The 23858-nt window shown below is 38.6% G+C and overlaps 5 protein-coding genes across 15 annotated transcripts; 1 reads left to right on the forward strand and 4 right to left on the reverse strand.

Annotated features, from left to right (window-relative positions):
• The first annotated feature begins 452 nt into the window (after positions 1 to 452).
• Positions 453 to 1890, forward strand: LOC121791511 (probable adenylate kinase 7, mitochondrial). The gene is made up of 4 exons (XM_042189432.1): positions 453 to 858; positions 946 to 1086; positions 1243 to 1419; positions 1534 to 1890. Exons 1-4 carry the CDS (start codon positions 520 to 522, stop codon positions 1684 to 1686), a joined length of 810 nt encoding a protein of 269 aa, XP_042045366.1. The 5' UTR covers positions 453 to 519; the 3' UTR covers positions 1687 to 1890.
• A 52-nt stretch (positions 1891 to 1942) lies between these two features.
• LOC121791509 lies at positions 1943 to 5277 on the reverse strand. The gene is made up of 8 exons (XM_042189431.1): positions 4355 to 5277; positions 3499 to 4283; positions 3222 to 3429; positions 2988 to 3152; positions 2752 to 2925; positions 2503 to 2661; positions 2314 to 2427; positions 1943 to 2238 (listed from the first exon to the last, which is right to left on the reverse strand). Exons 1-8 carry the CDS (start codon positions 4916 to 4918, stop codon positions 2005 to 2007), a joined length of 2403 nt encoding a protein of 800 aa, XP_042045365.1. The 5' UTR covers positions 4919 to 5277; the 3' UTR covers positions 1943 to 2004.
• A 549-nt stretch (positions 5278 to 5826) lies between these two features.
• Positions 5827 to 8791, reverse strand: LOC121791516 (probable inactive leucine-rich repeat receptor-like protein kinase At3g03770). Of its 2 annotated transcripts, XM_042189438.1 has the most exons (6): positions 7281 to 8791; positions 7056 to 7180; positions 6710 to 6953; positions 6425 to 6624; positions 6267 to 6359; positions 5827 to 6191 (listed from the first exon to the last, which is right to left on the reverse strand). In XM_042189438.1, the coding sequence occupies exons 1-6, from the start codon at positions 8659 to 8661 to the stop codon at positions 5958 to 5960; spliced, it is 2277 nt and encodes a 758-aa protein (XP_042045372.1). In that variant the 5' UTR covers positions 8662 to 8791; the 3' UTR covers positions 5827 to 5957. The 2 variants fall into 2 exon arrangements, with proteins under 2 accessions (XP_042045372.1, XP_042045371.1); XM_042189437.1 differs by having other exon boundaries at positions 5827 to 6359.
• A 1271-nt stretch (positions 8792 to 10062) lies between these two features.
• LOC121791521 (cytochrome c1-2, heme protein, mitochondrial-like) lies at positions 10063 to 14437 on the reverse strand. Of its 8 annotated transcripts, none has more exons than XM_042189450.1 (9): positions 14146 to 14298; positions 13898 to 13989; positions 13233 to 13301; positions 12625 to 12845; positions 11296 to 11575; positions 11139 to 11210; positions 10798 to 10914; positions 10605 to 10670; positions 10063 to 10508 (listed from the first exon to the last, which is right to left on the reverse strand). In XM_042189450.1, the coding sequence occupies exons 3-9, from the start codon at positions 13290 to 13292 to the stop codon at positions 10392 to 10394; spliced, it is 933 nt and encodes a 310-aa protein (XP_042045384.1). In that variant the 5' UTR covers positions 13293 to 13301; positions 13898 to 13989; positions 14146 to 14298; the 3' UTR covers positions 10063 to 10391. The 8 variants fall into 8 exon arrangements, with proteins under 8 accessions (XP_042045384.1, XP_042045379.1, XP_042045380.1 ...); XM_042189445.1 differs by having other exon boundaries at positions 14150 to 14297; XM_042189446.1 differs by lacking the exons at positions 13898 to 13989; positions 14146 to 14298 and adding an exon at positions 14374 to 14437.
• A 698-nt stretch (positions 14438 to 15135) lies between these two features.
• On the reverse strand, positions 15136 to 21871 carry LOC121791519 (protoporphyrinogen oxidase, mitochondrial-like). 3 transcript variants are annotated; one of them, XM_042189440.1, is made up of 19 exons: positions 21643 to 21871; positions 21520 to 21562; positions 21059 to 21194; positions 20874 to 20939; positions 20672 to 20722; positions 20539 to 20595; positions 20240 to 20310; positions 19516 to 19552; positions 19216 to 19281; positions 18995 to 19035; positions 18067 to 18196; positions 17352 to 17531; positions 16710 to 16784; positions 16467 to 16590; positions 16266 to 16374; positions 16102 to 16176; positions 15889 to 15995; positions 15638 to 15757; positions 15136 to 15487 (listed from the first exon to the last, which is right to left on the reverse strand). In XM_042189440.1, the coding sequence occupies exons 1-18, from the start codon at positions 21731 to 21733 to the stop codon at positions 15642 to 15644; spliced, it is 1575 nt and encodes a 524-aa protein (XP_042045374.1). In that variant the 5' UTR covers positions 21734 to 21871; the 3' UTR covers positions 15136 to 15487; positions 15638 to 15641. The 3 variants fall into 3 exon arrangements, with proteins under 3 accessions (XP_042045374.1, XP_042045373.1, XP_042045375.1); XM_042189439.1 differs by having other exon boundaries at positions 15136 to 15547; XM_042189441.1 differs by lacking the exon at positions 21520 to 21562 and having other exon boundaries at positions 15136 to 15547.
• Positions 21872 to 23858: the final 1987 nt, after the last annotated feature.

A 23858-nucleotide genomic window follows, 5' to 3' on the forward strand; every position in this document is an offset into this window, starting at 1 on the left:
GTGGACACGACACGCCCACGACCGTCGGATGCGATAAAGCACCACCATCTTTAGTTACGAAGAGAGAATCTCGATTTCCACGTGTCCCCCATCCAACCACATCTCATGATACCCTCTCTTTTCCCAAACTACCCTCACATGCTTTTTTAAATCTCACTCTGATCTTCCAGTTTTTATTTTTTGCACCAAAACTTTCTTCCTTTTCACCACAGCAATTCCTTTTTTTAACCCAACTAACGCATTTAATTTGTAATTGTATTTGTTGATTGATGATAAAATATTTCATCCTTTCATTCATTTATACATTTAATAATTAAAATTTTTTGGGTTTATACCTATAAATCAATCTTTTTCATAAATATGGTCCCTCAGGGTGGCAGAAGATGTAATATTGTGATGAAATCAGTGGCAAATGTTAAACGGGGATAGCTCTAAAACCCCAAATCATGGCCTCCACAAACCCTCTTTAGCTGCCTCTGTGTTTTCTCCGTTTACCATTTCTCGGGAACCCTCGCCGCCATGTCAGTGCTCACGCGCCGCCTCGGTGCATTGGCTGTGCGTCTCTCTTCTCCGCTCCGCCGCGGTTACGGATCAGCTGCCGCTCAGCTCGATTTCGATTATTACTACTCCTACAATGCCGAGGAGGAGACAGGGCCGGAGCCGCACCGCCGAGGAATGGAGGAATCCGACGGCTGGGAGACGCCACGGAGAGGCGTGCAGTGGGTGATCATAGGCGATCCTCTGGTCCGCCGACACGTGTATGCGCAACGCCTCTCCAAGCTTCTCGACGTGCCTCACATATCCATGGGATCTCTCGTTCGCCAGGAGCTCAACCCTAATTCGCCTCTCTATAAAATGGTTTCATTTCTCCTCTTGTTGTTTTCGCCCTTGTATTTGTCGATTGAAGCTATTTTTTTAAAATTGGTGGTTTTGTTGTTGAATTAGATTGCAAACGCAGTGAACCAAGGAAAATTAGTTCCAGAAGATGTGATATTTGGGCTTTTATCGAAACGGCTAGAGGAAGGGTATTGCAGAGGTGAAACCGGCTTCATTTTGGATGGAATTCCTCGAACCGCGATTCAAGCTGTCAGTTCTTCTCCCCCTTCTCTCAGTATCATTCTTTCCTTATCAAATTATGGCCTTTTGCATCGAAGTAGTCTGATTTGAAAGATATGCTGTAGAAATTCAGAAAAATATCTTGTTCTAATATGTAAAGGGGTCTCAAATTATTAAGCTTTGCAGGAGATATTGGATCAAATTGCCGACATAGATATGGTACTGAATCTCAAGTGCAAAGAAGGTTTTGTGGTGAAGAAGACAAGTTTAGACAATGGCATCTATTCGCCTTCTCAAGAATTAAATCCCATGGCCAACTCTGACTGCATTTTGAAGGAGAAACTTGCCATGTATGCGGAACAGGTACATCCTTCACCTCTAGATATTGATTGGTGGTGAATATATAGAGCTTGATTTGCTGCAGAGTTTTAAAAGTAAAATCTTTGGCAAGTAATGGGGTTGTTTTTTTTGTGGCAGATGAAGCCTGTAGAAGAATACTACAAGCAACAGAAGAAGCTTGTGAACTTCCAAGTGGCAGGTGCTCCTGCAGATACGTGGGAAGGTCTTTTGGCTGCATTGCAGCTGCAGCACATGGCTCCCAATTCATCATCCCACAAGCTGACTGCCTAATTTTGGCCATTTGTCGACATGTTGAATGGAGTATTTTTATTTTGTCAAGCTCATGCAATTTTGTGATAGAGATGAAAAGCTATGTTCCTGCTTTTCTTTTTTGCTTTTTGGATTTTGTTGTTTCAAGATATTGTAATAGAGAAATTAGTGTAAACTTTGTTCGGCATTATATTATACTAATAGATATGATGATATTTGAAACTATTTGTTGTTGAAGGTAATTGAGGTGAATTTGTTACTCCACAAAGCCTCTCTATTGGTGGAAGAAGCAACAACAAACATTTAAGACCTTGTAAATGTTGTGGTGTTTGTACAGTATTATTCTTTCCATACTTGCCGAAGCAATTGATACCTAACGCAAATTGGGGTTCTGGCTGACGACCGGAGGGTGAGGGCTTTGAGAGGTGAGTTGAGCTGGTCGAGCTCGTCGTCGCTCGTATATGATTTGTTGAGCTCAGAACGGCCGGCCAAGACAGTAGCAGGTGATGGTGGGTGAAACACGATAGGTGCTGCCTCGCATGGAAGGTTCACTATCGAGTCTTGTTCCAAATCCTATACTCGTAGTAATACAACCATCAGAATTTGATGCTGAATATGTCAAGTAAAAATGCAAAGAATAATAAAGACCTGTGTACTGAGAGCTTGAAGAAGAGCTGCAGGGACGGGGTCGGGGCAAAAGTCATCGGGGATGAAAGAGTTGAGAATCCAGGTGAGCAGTGGTAGGCCGAATGTAGGACAGACCTGAAGTGGCCAATCAATATAAGCAGAAGAAATGAATGAACAAAGTAAAGCAAGGCGAAGCAAAAGAATGAGAACCTCTTTTCTAATGGATGGAGTCAATAGCATGTCCTTGGGAAGCATCATAAGGTCGCTCAGCGCGTTTAGCAGACTGAAAGGTTTCGGTGATCTTGCCTCGTCCTTGTCATCACCGTCCATCCCAAACAGATCAGTCAGCCACCTCGACCAATTCCCAATCTGTTGTAGCATCAGAGATTCATCATATCATACGTGCAAGAACAGAACGATGAAATATCCATATATCTATCTCGGTTGTTGTATTTGTACCGCATTTTTGAGTTGTGCACCAGCACCGAAGCTAGGTTTTCCTGGTGGAACTGGAAGCACATTAGCATCAGTGATAGGGTCTGCTAGAGGATTTGTTGGAATTTCATCATCCGATTCTCGAAGGATGGCATTGAACATAGCCACATCTAAGCGCGCGACCAGTTGCTCCATAATCTAATATCATCATCATGTCAAATTCAAGCTTTGATTTCAGTGGAATATATTTTGACAAGTACCAGTTTGGAGAGAATAGGTAAACAGCCACAATCATGTCCTCCACCTCGAACAGGGCATATCCTCTCGCACGCATCCTTGAAAGCCTTCTTCCACAGTTTGACAGAGAAGTTCCCTTGCTGCTGCCTTGTTCCATTACCACCACACTGCATGTGTGGTGTAAAAGTCTACACACAGATAGCTTGGTGAGATTGGTTTCAATCAGTGAAAAGCCAGCAACAACGTTCGTACGATACCTGCCACCACAGTGACTCTATGATTCTGGAAAATATCCATCCCTGTGCCTTTTCCAGTGCATCCACCAGATTCTCCTTCTCACCCCCTCTCCTTGCAACTGCTGATGACTTCTTCTTTCCAGAATTACGTATCTGAATCGTACTGTCCCCAAACGACTTGCTGATCATCGCCCTTAGTACTATGGCATTGGACAGCCAGAAAGTCAATCTATATATAAAACACACAGACATCAACATGAGGGCAAATAAGGAAGGTATTGAGTGATGAAAGGCATACCTAGGAACATCATTGCCACATGCTTTGGCAGCTAAAACTAATCCAGACACAATACTTTCAGAAGCACTTTCTCTCCCTGATTTCGGGTTCTGTTTATTGGCATTGAAATATAGCCTTGAGAGGCGCCGCGCTGGAGAATGGACTTTACTCGTGGAGCTTCCATGCTCTGCTACGACCGAGTAGAGGCTCACCTCAAGGGCTGCTGCTTCACTCAATTCTCCCTCCAAAATCTTTATCCTGTTTTCCAATTGCTGAATTCGCCCTTCTGAAACAAGGCTCCTTGTTTCCATTCTACACACCTTGCGCTCACTGCTTATCGAGCCTGTCACGTGATGGTTTCTTCTGGTCGAAGAAGCCACACCATTTTCCAATACCATTCTTTCAACTTGATATATGTTTCGCACCTCATTCTCGAAATTTTCCTCTTCCTCTTCCCCTTCCTCTTCCACTCGTTTGTTTAGAGGTGGAGAGTTTGTTCTTCCATCCACAAGCAGTTCCTCTGCACTAGTAGATGAACCACCGCCAGAATTTCGATTCATCACTGCTCTCGACGCCTCAGAGCTAATCCGGATTCTCGCATCCCTTTTACCAGCCGCAACAATCCCCTCTTCTTCCCTGTGATTGGATCTCAGCCTTTTATCTGCTTCTTTCACTGCAGATGACTGCAAACTGTGAGATCCAATCCTTCTCGATATCCATTCAATATCAGACGACAAATCCATGGACGAGGAGGATTCAGTGGCCTGCTCCCGATGGCCAACTTTTGCACTACCATTCACTGCAATCTGCATATTACAAATGAAACAAGTTAACATGTGAATAGAGAAAAGTTGATCATACATAGCAAGCAATGTACCTTCTGGTTTAAAGCCGAGGAAGCGGCATTTGGGGAAGATTGATCATGATCATGATCATGATCAGTAGTAGACGATGCTTCTTCTGCATATTCCTCACTCATCAATGAAGAAACAGACTCTCTCAACGAGGAGGAGGCCGGTTCGATTTTGAGGAGAAGCAGCGGTTGAGCAGCATTCCTATAAGTCCTCTTGCAATGAATGGGAGTGCTAATGCTCAAACCTTTCTCAATAACACCATAAGCACCCAAATCAAGAACTACACTTGCCAGCAGCTGCCCTTTCAAACCCTTGTCCCATCTTGGCTCATAGAGATTAAACTCAATGCAAGCATCCCCATTTTCCCTCAATCCGAAACATTCATTGAATTCAATCCTTCCATTTCCAGGCACAGCTTGATTGGTGAAGCCACAGCTCCCATCACTATGCTCCCAGTGAATCACAACAGAGCCTAATCTTCTCAGAGACTGAGAAGGAGGCCATGGCTTCACCTCCACTATATGAACAACGTAGTCAGCCTCAATCGAAGGCCCTTTCTCGGTTTTCATCCTCACACCTAAAACCATTTCTTACATCTACTACAACACAATCACAATTACAAAAAGTGATTTTTATTGCAAAATTGTAGCTAGCTAGAATGGATTTACATCACTAAAGGTGAAAGCAATGCCACATTGATCCGTGGAGATGAAGACGCATAAACTAAACCTTAAACGGTTAAAACTTCAAAATCGGAGAATAAATATAGATAATTGTGAGAGAGCAACAGAAAATGGTGTAGTTAGAAATGGCACAAATGTAGCAATACCATTTTCAAAAGGAGAAAGAAAATCAGATAACAGTGAAAACTCAACCACTCAAACTCATAAACAAGAGAGAGAGAGAGAGAGGTTGAGTAAGGTAAACATTGGTGAAGCAGAAGAATGTGGTTTTGTTTGTACATATGTTAACAAAAAAAAACAAGGATGGAGTAATTATGCAAGCATGTGATAACCACATCAAAAGATGTAATATTTTGTCTCAATAGTAATCACACTTAGCGTTTGTCTCCCCTAAAATCACTAAACAAATCATTGGGATGATAGATGCAATGGGCTTCCCACTCCTACTTATTTACTCATAAAAATATATGTTCATTTTAATTATGTTATTGATGCTACATGTTATTATTCTTCTTATCTAAACTTGGCTACTTTTGATTTGGTTGGAGTAGTAATTATGTTATGAAATACCTTACCAGCAAGAGAGAGAGAGAGAGAGAGGAAGTTGGTAGAGTATGAAATCTTGCATCTCTCTCTGCAAATAGTAAGTATAAATGTGATGGAAGGTGAGAGAGTTAGAGTTGATGTAACCTTAAATGCTCATCAACTTACATAATGGTAAGTTGAAAACTCCCCTACACTAGTATTCTTGTTGGGCTGTTAAACTGCTAAGCCAAGTTAATGCCTAACTAATCCATTAAGTGCCACCACCTAATTTCTTCACTGTATAAATCAAATACTGAAAAAGAATGCATTTACATTTTTGCCAATATAGCATAACTCACTATCTAACCTCTAAATTTACATTCCCTACTAGTATAACTTAACCAAAGAGGAGGAGAGGTTAGCCGAAGCTCTGATGCGATGCACTATCCGGATCAGCATCGGCCGTGGCCTGCACTTGAGCAGCATACTGCAAGTTCCACAGCACATCTTCGAACGAGGGCCACCCCGAGGATCCATCTGATATACATTTGTTCGTGATGGATATCACAATGGACAATGACTCCTGTGAGCTCGTGGCTAGCACGATTGGTTCCACTATCCTTCGCCTACCATCTTGGCTGCTGAACGATGTCTGCCATTTGAGGAAAAGATAAAGAATCAAACACCTAAACCATAAACTGCAATAAAAGGAACCAACATAACATACCATCTCATTTAGCAGAAACGCTTCGCCTTTTGAACTTGTGATAGGACCTACCAGTGACTCGAGTAATATGAACCCGAAGTTGTGAACATCGTCCTGCAAAGGATAAATAGCTGCTTACAAGAATTAATATGGAATCAAAAGTGAAGGGAGGAGCATACATCAGTTTTTTCAGTTTCATCTGCAATGAGAGACATTCCATAATCACTAAGCTGCGCAATCCCATGCTCATCTATCAGTATACTGTTGGTCGTTAGATGATTGCTCAGAGAAGGGGGGATCACCCCGGTGTGAAGAAAATGTATGGCCTTGGCTGCACCGATTACAACAGCCAATCTTTCTGGCCACTTCAGGACCTTCTCTGTACAACAACACAACCAAATTTCATTGTCTATAAAGTTAATAACATATGTCTTGTGTAAAAAGATTGGCGATGCGTATAGTACCTGAGAGATGAGAGCGGAAGCTTCCATTAGGAACGAATTCTTGCACGAGGTACAACCTATGCACAGTTGAGTCGTCCTGCGTTCCATCATCAATGCAATGACCAAGAAGGGCAACCAAGTGAGGATGGCGAAGCTTTGAAAGCAAATCAATCCGCCGCTTGAGGTTTTGAATCGAGCATTTTCTGTATAGAGTTAAAGATCGGATAGCAACAAAGCTTCCATTCTCTAACCTTCCCTTGTAAACCTGTACATATGAACCCCTAGTTAATGCAAAATACGCAAAATCACATCAAAGAGCCTATGTTCCGAGGCGAAAAATAGCTCCATAATTGGCTAAGCCGCCTACCTTTCCGAAAGAACCTTGGCCTAAGAAAGTTGACTGATCAAAGTTTTTGGTAGCTTCTTTAAGTTCTGGTAAAGTAAACACCCTATAGGATGGAGAACTTTGGTTCTCAACTTCAGAAAGTATCTCTGATGGAAGGAAAAAATGGAAAAATTCAAGATTTAGAAGCAAAAAAAAAAAGGATAGATGACATTGTAACTGAACCATAGTGCAGAGAAGTTAACATACTGGTACTTGCTAGGAGATCGGGGGAAATTGGTCGATCATCTTGTTTAACCTTAGGTGCAATGTGCCGAACTAGTGCATGCTGTGTTCGGTGCCTTTTATAGAAAAACATAAGACCAACAAGCAAGATAATTATCACTACAACGACAATTCCGGCCAGAAGGGCTATTTCCCTCATTCTAGACCGTCCTTCGCCCTTGCTAACGCCTTTGCAGTATGATGCAGAATGCTGATCCCTGGCATCAGTTGAGAAACAATTCCCACTAATTTCGACTATTCTTTCATCTGCCAAGCAATTAGGAAGCTGGCCTACCATTTTATTATCAGAAAGATCGATCAAACTAAGTCCTTCTCCGCACTTGAGATGCTCAGGAAGTGATCCACTAAGAGTGTTGGATGACAGATTCAAGTAACTAATATTGGGGAGAGAGAAGAGCAGAGAAGGAGGGGTTCCGGTAAGATGATTATTCGACAAATCAAGATGCTGTAGCTGTTCCAACTTAACAAATTGTTCGGGTATGCTACCGGAAAATGAGTTCTTGCTGAGAAATACATTAACCAGCCCTTTTGGCAGAGGGGGCAATGTAGAATCTAAACTGTTCTCTCTCAAATCTAGCAACTGCAAAGTGGAGAGTTTGCTCAGATCAGGCATCTTTCCAGTGAGAAAGTTGTGAGACAAAACTAATTCAATCAATGTTGTGATTCTTGCAACTGCAGAAGGAACCTCACCATTCAATCTGTTGTTCTTTAAGCTCAACACAGTGAGATTCGACCACGAATCCAACCACTCAGGAACACTGCCATTGAAATAGTTCTGATCAAAGCTCAAAGTCCTAAGCTTATCCATGCTTGACATTTGAGAAGGAATTGAACCAAACAAGAAATTTGAACTCATGTCTAAAGCTTCAAGCAGATATAATCTATTGATTTTGTCAGGGAGTTGGCCCCATATGCCTAGAGACACTAAAGTAACAACCTTTAAGCTGGACAACCTTACCAAGGTTGTAATGAAAGAATCCATAGAGAAACCCTGAGTCAATGTTAGATTTGGGATTGCAAACCCTCTGAATTCACTACTGACCTTTGCAGGTTTGTCTCCCATGATCCGAAGCTCGGTGACAGAATTGTTCTCGCATTTGATGGTGAGCTGTGGTGAAGAGAACAAATTGCAGAAATCAGCATTGTTATTTTCCCAATTGCTCAGTGGCAGAGGGTACTCCAAATGCTTCCTCATCTGAAGAAGAAGCTGAGTTTCATAACTTCTCAGCTGATGAGTGCAGCAAGCAAACACCAGCCATGAAAGAAACACTAATACATAGTAATTTGAACACCCTATTTGTTGTAGAATTGATGGTTTCATGGAGATAAGATATTGAGGAAACATTAAAGATGGAGAAGAAAGAAAGAAAGAAAGAAAGAAAGAAAGAAAGAAAGAAAGAAAGAAAGAGAAGAATGGTGGATTCTATACAACTTAAGGAAGCAAAAGGGTGAAACTTGAAGGTTTTATTAACAGACAGAATTTGACATAAATGGTGAAGAGTTGAAACAAGTTCAAATGATAATGAGAGGGGGTTGGAAGGGAATAATCAGCATTGATGAGAGTAGGAAAAATGGGAGCTTTGGCATTGATGGCTGAGGTGATATGGAATGGAGCATTGAGATTGAGAGGGAAAGGAGAGAAAACAAAGACCAGTTTACTGTTAAAAATCAAAGACATAGATTATTGTCAGGAAATAAGGTGTATCTATGATTTCGAAAATTCACATCATCTGATTACTGATCCTAGTAATTGGATATATGTTAGGCTATATAATGTTGCTTGCATAATAGGAATATTTTGGTCATTTAATCAGTAATATAATAAATTTCTCAATGTATATATTGGAAAAATAATCTGCATATTGCTTTTGGTTATAGTGAGATTTTTAAATACTTGTTTATTTTATTTAGTATTAATTGTTATATGTATCTCAACCAAAATAATAAATAATTGTATTTTGGCTTGGATATAGTAGTATATCAAAATAATCTGCATAGTGTGTTTTTAAATACAATTATTCATTTATTTATTGTATTTAGTACTCCCAAAATAAATGTCATACTTTTCTTTTTGGTTTGTCCCACAAAAGATGTCAAATTTTCATTTTTTAAAAAATGTTTTCTCTCACGTTAATATATAAAAATATATTTTCTCTGTGCACTTAACATACAAAACATCTCCTAAAATCATGTGTCATCACTCAAGTGTGACATTTATTATGGAATAGATAGAGTATTAATTGTTATATGTATCCGATCCCACAGTATACAATATTGGATTGTTTGTTGATTGAATGTTTTTGTTCAATTGGTATCATAGCCAAAATCTACGGTTCTATTGTAAAAGATTTTATAGATTTGGTATTTCCTATTGGACTAATTTCATGTTCGCATAATTTGTTGATTGCCGAATGTTTGGAAATTTTATGTGGGTGTGTGAGTCTCGCCGGGAGGGGACACTTGCAACTTATCCCGCTCCCCCTGGTCTCGTCTTGCCAAGACGGGTTGCAGCTTGCACATTGCGGATGCTCTTATTCGCGAAAAGTAGTTGCTATGGTCACATGTTAAAACTATTACTAATATACTGTGTTATAACTATTACTACTATACGGTCTTTATTTGTTTTTATAAATCCAACAATATAAAGTCAACTACCATTGTATGTATTTCACTCACAATAATACTAAGATGTAGATTGGAAGGAGTGATTACTTCATAAAAAATGGATCACGGGAAAGAAAACTCATGCCTTCAAAACATATCAATCATACTAATGATTGAATGTGAACTGAGAAAAATAGTACACTAGTATTCGGTTATTACATGGAGTTTCACTTTCAGGGAATCTCGCTCTCTAAATCTCATTTTTCATACAGAAATCCAAACAATACCAGTTTCCATTGGCAGCGGGAAAAAAAAACAAGAAATCTTTTCGCTAGTGAGATTACATTATTCGCCACCAAAATCGAAAGAGCTACAAATCTGCCCGTAGCCTGGAAAAAAACTGTCAGTTCATGAATAAACTAGCGCAAAGACAAGCAGATAGTTGTTCCTCAAGCACGGAAGTTGAGGAATCTAGTTCACAACATCAAGCACCAGCTTTCGAGACTTGAGAACAGACCACCTCATGCGCCTGTAATAACCAGCTTGAAGAAGCGCGAGTGATAGAACGAATATCCATTTGAATCCCATCTGTGGTTTCAGTTTAGCAATGCCAATATGTTAGACAAGAGGTAAAAAGCTCATGGGTTTTTGAAGTCTTTGATATATTTGTTATTGAAACCTTACCAGTTTTCTCTCTTCCATTTCTGGCTCTGCAGCCCATGTTAAAAATGTGACAACATCTTTCCCCATCTACGAAAGATAACAAATAAAGAGATGAGGATGATACGGGAAATGGGAATGTGACCTATTTCTCAGACCTATGCATGAATGGAAAGACTGATACCAATACGTGCAAGGAAATAATCAGGGATTTTACCTGAGCTTCTGTTGCAGGTGTACCATCTTCATACTCAACAGCACCATCATTAAGCATTTTTGGCATAGCAATAGCTCCACCAGGGAAGTAAGGGTTATAATGCAATCCTTCACGAATCTAAAATAGAAATACTTTCACCATTTAGAATCCCATATATATAAGGGTGACCAAATGCATAAAGAGACATGCCCTGCCACTCGACCTTACTAGAGTTTAAAAAAAGACTTAAATTCAATAAACACTGTACTAAGTTGCGGTCAGCTTAGAGTCTTAGACACAAATTCTTCAGTATAATATTGAAATTTGCAAAGGTAAATCAAATATGAACCAGAGAAACTTACTGTGACACCAGCAGGAGGGTCATGATATCCAGTCAATAGGGCAAAAACATAATTTTGTCCATTGTGACGAGCCTAAAGAAGCAAAAAGAATAACATATAAGCAGAGATGATAACATGACATTACAAGGATAAAGAAATAGGGAGAGGTCGAAAATACTTTGGTTATAAGACTTAAATCGGGAGGATAAGCGCCGCCATTAGCGAACCTAGCTGCTTGTTCATTTGCATATGGCTGAGGAAACCGGTCACTGAGCTTGCCAGGACGAGTAAACATCTCCCCCTCATCATTAGGCCCATCAACTACCTCAATCTCAGCGGCCATAGCTTTAGTTTCCTCTTCTGTATACGCAACACCTACCAAGTCGCGGAATGAAATTAAGGACATTGAATGGCAGGAGGCACAAACTTGTTGATACACCTGGTGACCACGGCGAATCCTGTTTAACATGGAAAAAGGCATTTTAATTTAAAATCAATTGGAAATGAAGAGCATTCAAGTATTTAAATGGAGAAGAGGATGAAATCCAATCACAGTAGTAGAAACTAATCCGACATATTTGGTAGAACAGATCACAGACAACCATTTGGGTTTAATGGGACAAGTCTCTCATATGATGATAAAAGCATAACTACGTAATCGACATGTAATTGCAATGCTTACAAGTTACAGCTACAACAATGAATATTTTCAGCAGAAAGCACAAGAACATTGGCCAAACAAATAACAGAAAATAAATACACATTGCAACTATATACTGGTATAGGAGCAAATAAATCCAATCTCACTTTCCCTAGGCATAGTTTGTTTAGTTCATTAAAAATCCATCTTCTTTTCAATGATTCATCATGAGCATATAAACATGATGTCCCCTTCTAAAATTAGTTGGCACCTTCTAATGCTCAAGTATATGTTGAAGGAAATAGCATTTTTGAATGAGAATATGAGGTTGGTCTTTTGGCAGAATGCATAGTACAGTTTGGACATCGATCTGGTCATCAGTAATTATGAAAAATAAGATACTTTGGGTTGATCATACCCTAAGAAAAAAGATCCAACACATACAAGGAGAGAATCTATGAAAACGGACTGCCCCAAAATACAACTTTTTCTTCACCGTCAAGAACCAGAGGCTAGAGAAGAACTGCGTTGATAGGCCTCCGTTTACCAAGTTGATATTATAGGAGATTCATATGGGTTGAAAACAACTACAACATGCAGTGCAAATTCCTGGCATCAGGTTATAAACCAATGTACGGGATAAGGAATTCAGAGAGGTGATGTAACACTATTTCAACGGAAAAACTTTATAAGAATGAATCTAATAGCAAATAGACACAGAAAATTTAACTCAATCAAGTTCCAATTTTACAAAAAGTTTTAATTTATAAGGAAATTTGGAAACAGAAAATGCAGAAATCAAGATATTCAGTTCTTATAAATACAGTGTACAAAAAAAGAAGTTGAAAAAGCAACAGATTAACTCACGAAGCATGGTCGTATGAATTTAGAATGCCACTGTGTGGCCAAGGATAGGTGGCAGCTTCCAAACCATGTTCAGCCTCATCACAAGATGCTATTGTTGCATAACTTAACAACCCTGAGACACCTGCCCCACATAGAGCCAATACCCTCCAGGACTTGGTGGTGGCAGATCCAACTGCTTCCTGCTCTTTCTTAGAAATAAGAGATGACAAAACTGGAGAAACCTGAATGCAAACAAAAAATTGGATTCACCATTTTAGTATTTCTGTAGCACTGAATTAAGAATTTTCCTAGATGCTGGTTATGCCAAAGAATATGAAATAATTTCTTAGTTCTGTGTCAGGAAATAGAAAATTTGAACCAAGGCTTTGTGAGAGAAGAAGTTGTGTATCATGTTTCCCATAGACTAGGATAATAGATAGTTAGAACTTTGGAAATGAATGGATGCATTCATTCAACTTTCAATCATGGGCAGATTTTGCACATATTTTCAGTATCTGTGTTAGGACCAGAGGAATGGTTTCACCAACCTTACATTAATAGCATTGACAAAAATGAGAAACTATCCAGACAGAAAAAATGTAAAAGTTAACCAAGAAAGATAAGCTTACGGTGTTTTGCGACTGAAGTCTCTCTCTTAGCAACCGACGGAGAGCTCTGCCCCCAAACATCTTATCTCTCTGTTATCAAAATAAAAGAACAGATTGGAAGATACTCAGCTTGAATAATCCCAAAGGCAGTAGGCGCAAATTCTCATTAACAGCAAATAACCATTCAAGGACCAAAAACACAAAGCTAAAATAAGTTTAAGATTTTGAATTACTATGATAGAAATTAACCATGTTTAACCTCTCCCTTCAAGGGGAAACATTAAGTGGAGAGATTTTCCAATGTGTGCATACATCCATCGCTATTCAAACATATCTCGATAACACAAGAAAGCCACCATTCACCAAATGAGCAACAATGCCACGACATCGCTCCACTAGATGTAGTGAATGTGAATCAGAACAACCCTAATTGAGAATTTCTACAAACAACCAGTACCGATAACTGAAGATGGAATAAAGAGGTGGTATGCTCTAAATTTGACTACAATTCAATCAATAATTTCAACATTCAAACACGAAAATCGCACGCATACAGAAGAACACCATTCAACATCTCAAAACACAAGCAATCAGGGGCGTAGCCACCTTATGAGGACATGGGGCAATTGCCCCTCCTCATCCACTCATTCTCTTATATATTTATACATAAAATTTTAATTATGTACTTTAACCACACTAATTGTCCCTTCTCAAATACATAAAATTTTTCTATGTATTATATTTTTGCCCCTTCTCCAATAAAATCCTGGCTCCGCCCCTGCAAGCAATAAAGGCATCATCACATAAACAACCACAGATTAACCTACCAACATGTAGAAATGCAAGGCGACAATCGGGAGTGAAATAACACTACATAAGAAGAAAATACAATAAAATAGACAGCTGAATAGCAGATCGAGCGGAGAAAATTCACCTACAAAAACGATAATCACCACGGCGGCGAATATGAGATCCGAGGAAAACGATAATCTCTAATTTAGTTCATTTATCATCTATTCATTTTTTTTTTAGATTTCTCGAATTTCAAAAATAAAACTAAGAAATACTACTCCATATTTATTTTTTATACTCCCGTTACAAGTGATGATTTCTTATGAGATAGAAAAAAATAATAAATTAAGAAAGAGGGGTGTGATATTACATTTTCGGGCAAGGAACTATGCTCTCGCCCACACCCAATCAAGGAATATCTAATTGAGCATATTTACGGGAAATTTGGCAACCATTAGCCGATCTCGCACATCATTTTTATGGAGTAACTCTTCCGTTGTGCTAGCTAATTTTCAACAAGCCCTTTTGCTTTTAGGAAAATGTATTTTGTCGCATAAAATACATTGTAATATTAGGACTTCAAATTATGCATTTTTTGTATTTTTCAATTATGTTTTCATTTTATCAATAAAATTTATGAATTTAGTATTAAAATAATATTTAATCTAAATATAAATTATTTTTTTTGGAAAAAATTAAAAATTAAATGAATTAGTGGGACCCCTACAACGGAAGACATGGAGATGTTGTTTCTTAATTAAGAGATGAAATAAAAAAGTGATGTGAAACTCATGAATGTTAAATGGAGGAGATATATAAGAGACAAGATACTGGATGACCTTAAGAAATATTATACAAACTTCAAATTATGATTTGGACTATTAGAAAATAGCAACTAAAAATGTCAATACAGTGTCAATTAGAATAGAACAATAAAAAAAAGTGTCATTTAGAGTGGACGGATGAAGTATTGTTTATTAGAAATAAGATGAGTAGCTTAGTTTTTTTTATGATTATCTTATTTTATGTAAAAGTGATGTGTCAAATATTCTAATCAGTTAAGTTTAATATAATAAATCTATGTTCAATATTAATTGTCAACGTGGGATAAACGAAAAAGATGATGAAGCCGTGATTCAAATAACAAATATTAAAGGTCAGTTGCGAGTGAATGTTGTGACCACTTTTCAGAAAACTGAAAAGAACAAACCAAAGCACCACACTAAACATCATTGTCGTCTACTAACACAACAATAGATACATTCCACAATTCTTGAACAGATCAAGAATTAGCAAGTGTACAAGAAAGTACTAATGTTTTAATCACAAAGTAGAACAGTTTGGGTAGACGATACAAGTAAACCCTTTTGGCAGGGCTCCGCCCGACTGCAGCTCGTGGCCAACCTTGCCCTCTGACGAGCAACGTGCTATATCAAGATCAAGTCATTGTTCACTGGGTTGAACATCATTCCAGTACAGATGCTCTGAAATATAATGAGGGAAAGAAATCTCTGAAGGAATCAAAATCGGGCAGGTTGCTTGATCTTCCAAGTGAAACGATGAAGAGTCATTTGTTTACTTCAAGATAACGGAAGCAAAACCTGCAGTAAAGCTATTACGTAAAAGGAATGTACCTCTTCATTGCGATTTCTCTTTAGCATCAGAGCTAGAGTCGAGATATGATATAACAAGATCAGCTGCTTGACAACCGCTTGAGATGGCTTTGCCTACTGATAATCCTCCCTTGTGGTTTCCTAGCATTAGAAACACACAAGAAATTTGTCACTATAAAACCAGAATTTACCGAAGTGGTTTTCATATGTAGCTGATGTTTTCCCAGCTTATAAAAAATAGATGGCAACAATAACATAAATTGAACACTTACCGGCACAAAAAAGTCCAGGGAGTTCCTTTTCCATCTTGTCAATAGCTTGTATGACCGAACCATAATTAAGCCCATACGAAGGAAATGCTTTGCTCCAATAATAGTGACTGCAACAGCACGTAACCGGTAAGAAAAACATACCCATAATGGGTTCATTTACTAGAACTCTTTAGTTCAAATGCCCACTAGATGCTCCGAGTTAAGAAAAATTACTTCAGAAAGGCAGGTTCCCCCTCTGCACCTAATAGCTGTCTAAGATCAGATGTCACTATCTGCTTCAGTTCATCACTGCCACAGACAGAAGTAACAGAGATGAAAAAAGGTTTTTAAAAACAAAGGTAGAATTGAAAATATTTATGTATTCAAGCTGTTGACACCTTGAAGCTCTGGCTAGCTCCCGATTTCTACTTCCACCAACGAATGTAGTGTAGAGATAAACATCAGATGGTGCCCGATCGGGGAACATCATTGATGAAAAGAGAGTGCCTGTGTGCAGGAAATTAAATACCATAAATAAAAAATAAATAGACAGTAAACTCAGAAACTCATGATTCATGAAGCTAAAAGAATCACATTACCGAGTGTTCTCAAGCCATTTTGTTGCTCTTTTGAGGGTATGAGAACACCAAAGCCTTCAAGTGGTCGCTTTACATTTTCCCTCTTAAATGTTGTGATTATGACAGACATTGGTAAATAGCTAACCTGCTCATAGTGAAAAGGCATGAACACCATAATTTCCATTGAAGGCGGTAGGTATAGAAGATAGGGTCAAGCCTGGTAAAAGTATAGATAGCCATTGTAGATGCAAAGAAAGAACATACCTCAGGAATGAAATCTAGGAGGAACGGGTTTCCTCCTTTGGTAATCTTCAGTTGTTTAACAGCAGAAAGAGGGGCCTTAAAGAAAGACATTGGAAACAAATTATAAACATTCATCCTTGCGCAGTCTAAATTTCAAAAAAATTTGAGAACTTGTCAAACAAAGCATATTACATTAAAACCTTGATAGCCACTATCATGATTTAAGGGCGTTTAAGTTCATAACAAAGGTAAAATGGTCTTTTCAAAATTGGAATGCACTGTTTTCCTTTTGAAATGATCTGCATAGTCTGACACGGAAATCACTTAAATCTGATCAGAAACGGCTACAGAATGACCTAATTATACCCATGCAATGGCCTAAAATGGCTACGCAATAACCTTATTCTCGCAAATTACAGTACACGGAATTAATAAAATGACTTTGTTACCCGTCGTATGAACTAAAAATGGCCTCCGTGTTTTCAAAATCTGAAAGTTCTAAAACAAAATTTGATCCATCCATTTTTTGATCTAATCATTGAGATTTGGTCTCTAGTTATGCATTAGGATTTAGTTATTCATAGATCACTACCCTATGTGTGTGCATATATATATGTATCAATGTGAAGTGGAGGTATAACCGAATCAAGCATATGCACTTACTGTGACTATTAATGCGTCAAAGGACTTCTCACTGGAAAGCCTTTTATCGTTCAATTCATAAGAAATTGACCAGCTATCTTGAGGTGACTTCTCACTGCAACTACAAGCTATTTCCAGCACCTTAGATTGAAGTTTAAGTTCATCTTTGCCGAGTTCATTGCACAATGCATTGGTGAGTGTCTGTGAACAGTCAAAACCACACTTACATTCCAATCATAACCATTGGCATGAAAAAGTCGAGATGATAATATACCATCAAGGAACTATTTCTACAAGTAATCATTCAATGTTTCAAATTGCATTAAACTTCCAAGAGGATATTCCAAAAAGGTCAACAAATCCATGCTTCAGGCACAATATTGAGACCAACGTGAAGACACTATTTAGGAGCTTAAGAGGTGTGCTCCCTTTAGATGCTCAACTTTAACCAAGTAACAGTAACTTCTCTATGTCTGAAAGTATTAGCGAAATTTCTGGGTAGTACATAATGCTTTAGCCTTCTTATGTGAGTATGCTAACAATGTGTTGATGCTTTTATGTATGCTTCTCTGGACAGCTTTTAGATGTAATACAACAGAGCAAGAATCCTGACCACCCATAGCCTAATTTTAAGTACAGAATTTTGTTGATTGCAAATGAAAAGTTTGGTTACCAAGAAAGATGAAAACTGAATTCTAGATTAAAGATGTATGAAGACTATAGTTGATAGGTCTACCTGCATCCCACCTAGAAACGAAAATGAACCATGCTTTTGCTTCTTCTGTGCTGATGAGTCTATTCCACCAGATGTGTCCTTTTTGGCAGATAACTTAGACTGAATAGCACCAGATATGATTGAACCATACCTGAAAAATCACAGAAAAAATCATAACAGCGTTGAAAGACATATACATGATGGATTAGCATGATAAAAATGCATAATGTGGGCTTGTTTAGCACTTGTTTAATTACAGCCATCCATGAAAAAAAAAATTGTTTTAAGCCAGAGATGGCGACAGATATTGGGGATTTGGCGTTGAACTCGTGGCTGGCAACATGCCTCTGGAACTTCCATGTCTGGCCATCAAAGTTGAAAATGTTTCACCAAAAAAATCTCTCAAGCTCACCTTCAAAAATGTCCCCCTTCTCGTCTACCTGCTTATATGGCCATACCCCAGCCCCATCTCCTCAATTCGCTCTGTTCCCAATGCCCATGGCCACCGACACCATCAATCAAGACCTAAGTTCTACCACTGCATCGCCGACATGGGCATCAGTGCGGGCCGCACACACCATGTGAAGCAGATTTCTCCTAAAGTTCATGGTTTTTCCGACCAATATCCCATAAAAGAATAACTAATTTGAACCAGCTAAATGTGAAGCAAATAAATAGTGTTATTGGAAATCACCAACATTGATACTAAACTCAAAGAAAGACCGATGCAGCAGAAAAGGTTTGCTCTTCTTGCACATCACATTTCATATATGTAAAGATATAAACATTGCTAGTGTAAATTTTATTTCTTTATTGAAGTACTATTTTTTAAACTGTTGCAGACAATGTCCTCCTAAACTAAAAATTTTGTCAGTCTTTGATTACGAACTTTAAACATACTCAACTGTTTGCAAAAATCAAATTTAAATAAACTCTATGTGAAGCTTACCTTTTCTCAAGATTCCATATCTCTGGAAATACATGTTGCATCTGGTTCAGTAAAGAAGAGAGATTTTGTATCAGGTTCAGTTTTGAATATCGGGGAAGGCAAGAGAAACAAAAATTGGCAACTCGAAGAAATTTAATTATCTTTACACACAATCCTATCTTCATTTGATTTTGAAATTAAAAGAAATACATCAAACAATATAGAAATTTGTAAGTACTTACTGATAGAGACTCGGGATCTCCACCACTAGTTCCAGCAACAAAAGGATCAATAAGATAGTCAACAACCTGAAAAGTAATTATGTCATACACTAAGCAATATTTAACCAACCAGTAAACATGACATAACTTCCTCCAAAAGTAGAATTAGGCACAACACAAGAAAGGAAAACAAAAAAGACATGATTCTTTAAAGTTTTCTGAAGAACAAGTCCTTGCAATATGAATAATTCTCAGAGATTAGTTTCATATTCATTTGCAAAAATATAAATAGAAAAGAGTACGCCATGTTATGAGTATTACCTCTTTCCCAAAATGTCGTCGGAAGAAAGCACCAACACTGCAGACACAAGCAAATATTAATCATGCTTTTTGAGGCAACCAGCGCTATTCCCAATTACAGTAAAAAGACTAAAATATGTTACAATTAATAGATTATCACAAAGATGATAGAATAACTGTGTTAAGATGACATGGATTTTCAAAATATCCAAAGAAGTAGGTATCCCAGAATGTAAGTTATCAACACTTATAAAATGTTTGTCAAAAAAGAGAATAAATATGGGCACAAGAGAAAATGTGCCACAAGTGCATTACAAAGTGAAGTTCTGCAGTTTCCCATATAAATCATGTCACTGTGAAGCATCAGAAACATGCAACTGGAAGGAATATACATATATAAGGAAAAGGGATAGGACCAAGTAGAAACCATCCCTCCCGTATAACCATACAACTATGCATTTTTATATATTTTGACATAGATTTTATTTATTACAATAATATACTTTGGGTTACAACAATAAATTATTCAAAGATCAATGGTCCAAATTAGGTTCTACATCTGATACTATAGGAACAGGAGAGAAGGTTTTAATATGATCCTCCCTCTGTCGCTCTATATATATGTTGTGTGTGAGTGTGTGTGTGTGTGTGAGTGTGAGTGTGTGTGGGGTGGGGTGGGGAGGTAGACAGAGAGAGAACTAACTCGGCAAGATTTAGCATATTAACTCAAATAGTTTCTCGGTACCTTTCCTTTTCGTCAGGCCTCTTGGATGCATTAATACTTTTCCACAAAAATGGCTCCAAAAATAATTGAAGCTGAAAAGAGAGAGCAACTTTGTATGAAAAGCTGTTTAAAAAATGGAAGGAGCATACGGAGAAGTAATTCACAAGAATAGGTTCACTGGCTCATTTGATCCTGACTTAACGTTCCAAACTCTAAATATAGTTCAGCTTAATAAATCTTTCCCCTATGGAATAGAAGAGCTTACTATTAATGAATTCCATGCTTCAGTCCTTAATAAATGTTAAATTATAGGAGCAAACCTTTGACCCTGCCGAGAGAAAATTGCTTCTGATAAGCGCAACAGGATTTGATGGTAGCTGAGATGTAAAATGTGCAGTTAGTGCTTCAAATATGGAAATGTAGCCACCCCCTATTCAGTTAGTACGACCCTACCAATACTGGCACTCCGTCTTTAGCTATATAACGCTTCTGTTGCGAAAGAGGCTGCATCATAAAACCATATTAAATTCCACAGCTACTTAACATGAGAAAACACTCATAGTGTTAGAAGAAACAAAATATAGCACTTGCAGAAACAAGGATAAAGAGGAAGATTAACTTATTGAATCCAAAAAAAAGGAAGAAAAGATCATACAAATTGTTGCTTATCCCTAAGTCCAAGATTGTCGAGCAAAAACCCAACAGGTGCCTCGCTTTCAGTCTGCCCACAAGATAGAATTTGTCAATATACGCACGACAAGATAAAGCATCTCTTCTGAGTACGAATACATATTCCTATAAAATAGACTGATGGAAGACTTCATACTGCCTCACGAGTACCATAGTGTTTGCTCCTTCATCCCATATCAAACCATCTCGTGAAATGCTTCTTAACTTCCCTCCAACTCTCCCATCAGCTTCAAAGACTGTGACGTTCAACCCTTGCAATTTCAACTTATATGCTGCAGATAGCCCACTTCACAAGGAAAACAAACAAACAAACAAACAAAGAGAAACCAAACGAAATCAAAAACTGGATGGGAATAAGTAAATCAGGCTGAGAAAATCAAAGGAAAAAAGTATGTTAGATTCTGCATACAACCATTCTAGTCATATACTACTATTTCTTCCAAACCAATCCAATAATCACTTCAAATAATTCAATTAGGTTATGATCACCGCAGCCTCTGGAATTTTTTGTCGAGAAAGTGTTAACCAAGCTACAAATTAACAGCATTTCCCGAAAATGATGACAAACGCAAAATTCAGCAATCCGAGCAGTGAATTACAGGTCGACTCACCTAACACCAGCTCCAATTACAGCAACATTCTTAACAGAAGAACCTGAAATTACACACAATCAATAATCTCTTGAACCCATGTTAATGATTACAAAAAAGAACAGAGAGAGATAAGGGGGAAACCTTGCTTATCTTCTTTGGAAATGGAAGCCATGGGGAGGCGGGTAAGTTGGGTTTTGAGGTGTGGAATTGAAGGTGGAGAAGATAATTGCATAGGGTGGGTGGGAAGGGGATAAATAATCAACGACTAATTCGAAGTTGCATTAATGGTAATTGCAGTGATGATCGAGTCAGGTGAATTTGTTTGCACCGTTAATCCGATTTCCACTCTCTACATTGCACTTTGGCTTTTTCTTCCCAAAGGTTTGCCGCTATTAGAAAAACGGTGATTTTTAATCTTTTTATTTCTCTACCAAACTGAATGAGATATTATGATTTGATTTAAATCAAATTACTGACAAAAAGCATCGAAACTACCTTCATTTCAATAAAAATTACCACCTTCTTCCAGACACAAAATAAAACCTGACCCCTTCTCGTATATTACAAAAATGGGCAAGTGCATAAAAAAGAAAACTCTTTTTATTATAGTAGGATTATTTGAAGAAATATGGAGTATAAATTATTTTTATTATAATACTCGTATTATATTTTATTTCATTTCTTATGTATAATTTTAAAATTATTAATACAAACTAGTTAACTAATACAATTAGAGTTGAGAGTTACCTTTCGTATTTTATTTTATACTACTAATTTTTCTTTGATAATTAATTATTAACTCGCTCATTTTTTTATACTTCATTCTCTCTTTTAATTTATTTTCTTTACCTATACTTCATTCTCGCTTTTACTTTATTTTCTTTACTTTATTCACTTTTCTCCTTTTTCCTTCATTTAATACAATATGACTCAAATAAACAATTTCAACAAATTACATTATAAATATCAACGTGCACTCCTGCGCGCCCACAACTCTTCAATTATATCATACTGGAGTCGAATATGGGCTTCTTGTTGGCGCATGTCGGCATGTGCTTGGAGCCGTTCGGCGTCATCATGAGGTATCCCCATTCATACACTGGCGGTGGCCACGCCATGACTTGGCCCGACCCGTATCATCTTCATTGGTCCAATCAGTCAGTTCTGGACCTTCTTGTTCGACGATCATGTTGTGCATGATAATACACGCGTACATAATATCAACAATGCAGTCGTCATACCACAAACGGGTTGGACCCTTCACCGCCGCCCATTGAGCCCGGAGCACACAAAATGCCCGCTCCACACCCTTGCGCGCTGGCTCTTGTCGGCTTGCAAAGTAGACCTTCTCTTCTTCGATTGGACATTTGATCTCATCCGCCAAAATAGTAGCCCATATCACGCTGGTTGCTGTTGGCGACAAAACTGATGGTCGGATCGACGCCCATGCATTGCTCGTTGAAAAGGGCGACGACTGGAGGATGTTGATGTCGTTGTTCGACCCGACTACCCCAAAATATGCATGTCAAATCCACAGCCGGTAGTCAGCTACGGCTTCGAGGATCATTGTGGGATTCTTGCCTTTGAAGCCGGTCGTGTAGTGCCCCTTCTAAGCGGTGGGGCAATTCTTCCACTCTCAATGCATGTAATCTATACTGCCCAACATCCCGGGAAACCCATGCACCGACCCTTGCATATCCATCAGATTCTGACAGTTTTGGGGGGTAGGCTTCCGTAGGTACCTCTCCCTGAATATTTGAACGACGCCCTGACAAAAATAATTGAGACATTCGTGGGCAGTCGTCTCGCCGATGTGGAGGTACTCGTCGAACATGTCGGCCGCGCCTCCGTAAGCCAACTGCCTAATTGCAGCAGTGCACTTCTGTATAAGCGAGTGACCGGTCTGCCACTTTCATCTTCCCTGAATCGGAAGTACTTGTACCGACGCTCTAAAGCGTTCACGATACGCATAAATAGATCCTGTTGCATCCTAAAACGCCGCCGAAATAAGTTGTCCCCAAATCGTGGTTGCTCGCTGAAATAGTCGTCAAACAACCGTTGGTGTGCAACGACGTGATCGCGGTGTACTACAACTCGATGTTGGATGGGGCGAGGTACCGCCGGCAGCTGCTGCTGCAAGGCCTCCCTCATCAAGTGATTTATCTCAGCGGACGTATTGGCCCGTATCTCTTCGCGGATTCGCCACGATACTCATCATCCCAGCCACTGCCACCCGTATCACTATCACTAGCCATTCCGGGATGTCGAGAAATGTAGAGAGAAAGAAGAGAAACTCGGTAATACAAGTGGTGCGAATGAAAATAAACTGGAACGAGCTGTATACATAAAGTTTTTTT

Source organism: Salvia splendens, unplaced genomic scaffold (assembly GCF_004379255.2).
Source record: "Salvia splendens isolate huo1 unplaced genomic scaffold, SspV2 ctg839, whole genome shotgun sequence".
In the NCBI taxonomy this organism is placed as follows: domain Eukaryota; kingdom Viridiplantae; phylum Streptophyta; class Magnoliopsida; order Lamiales; family Lamiaceae; genus Salvia; species Salvia splendens.

Bases quoted from the DNA above. Each gene is read 5' to 3' on its own strand.
- LOC121791509 (XM_042189431.1), bottom strand. From the start codon at position 4,918: ATGGTTTTAGGTGTGAGGATGAAAACCGAGAAAGGGCCTTCGATTGAG. The intron at 3,153-3,221 runs GTATCGTACGAA...ATCTGTGTGTAG, and splicing joins TAGAGTCACTGTGGTGGCAG to ACTTTTACACCACACATGCA. The intron at 2,926-2,987 runs GTACTTGTCAAA...TGATGATATTAG, and splicing joins TACCTATTCTCTCCAAACTG to ATTATGGAGCAACTGGTCGC.
- LOC121791521 (XM_042189448.1), bottom strand. The intron at 12,846-13,232 runs GTAAGCTTATCT...GTTTGCATTCAG, and splicing joins GACTTCAGTCGCAAAACACC to GTTTCTCCAGTTTTGTCATC. The intron at 10,509-10,604 runs GTAAGGTTTCAA...CTGAAACCACAG, and splicing joins AAATGGAAGAGAGAAAACTG to ATGGGATTCAAATGGATATT.
- LOC121791511 (XM_042189432.1), top strand. From the start codon at position 520: ATGTCAGTGCTCACGCGCCGCCTCGGTGCATTGGCTGTGCGTCTCTCT. The intron at 859-945 runs GTTTCATTTCTC...TTGTTGAATTAG, and splicing joins ATTCGCCTCTCTATAAAATG to ATTGCAAACGCAGTGAACCA. The intron at 1,420-1,533 runs GTACATCCTTCA...TTTTTGTGGCAG, and splicing joins TTGCCATGTATGCGGAACAG to ATGAAGCCTGTAGAAGAATA.
- LOC121791519 (XM_042189440.1), bottom strand. From the start codon at position 21,733: ATGCAATTATCTTCTCCACCTTCAATTCCACACCTCAAAACCCAACTT. The intron at 21,563-21,642 runs GTTTCCCCCTTA...GTGTAATTTCAG, and splicing joins TTCCAAAGAAGATAAGCAAG to GTTCTTCTGTTAAGAATGTT. The intron at 20,940-21,058 runs GTACTCGTGAGG...TCTTGTGGGCAG, and splicing joins ATGAAGGAGCAAACACTATG to ACTGAAAGCGAGGCACCTGT.
- LOC121791516 (XM_042189437.1), bottom strand. From the start codon at position 8,661: ATGTTTCCTCAATATCTTATCTCCATGAAACCATCAATTCTACAACAA. The intron at 7,181-7,280 runs GTATGTTAACTT...TCCTTCCATCAG, and splicing joins CGATCTCCTAGCAAGTACCA to AGATACTTTCTGAAGTTGAG. The intron at 6,954-7,055 runs GTAGGCGGCTTA...TCATATGTACAG, and splicing joins GCCAAGGTTCTTTCGGAAAG to GTTTACAAGGGAAGGTTAGA.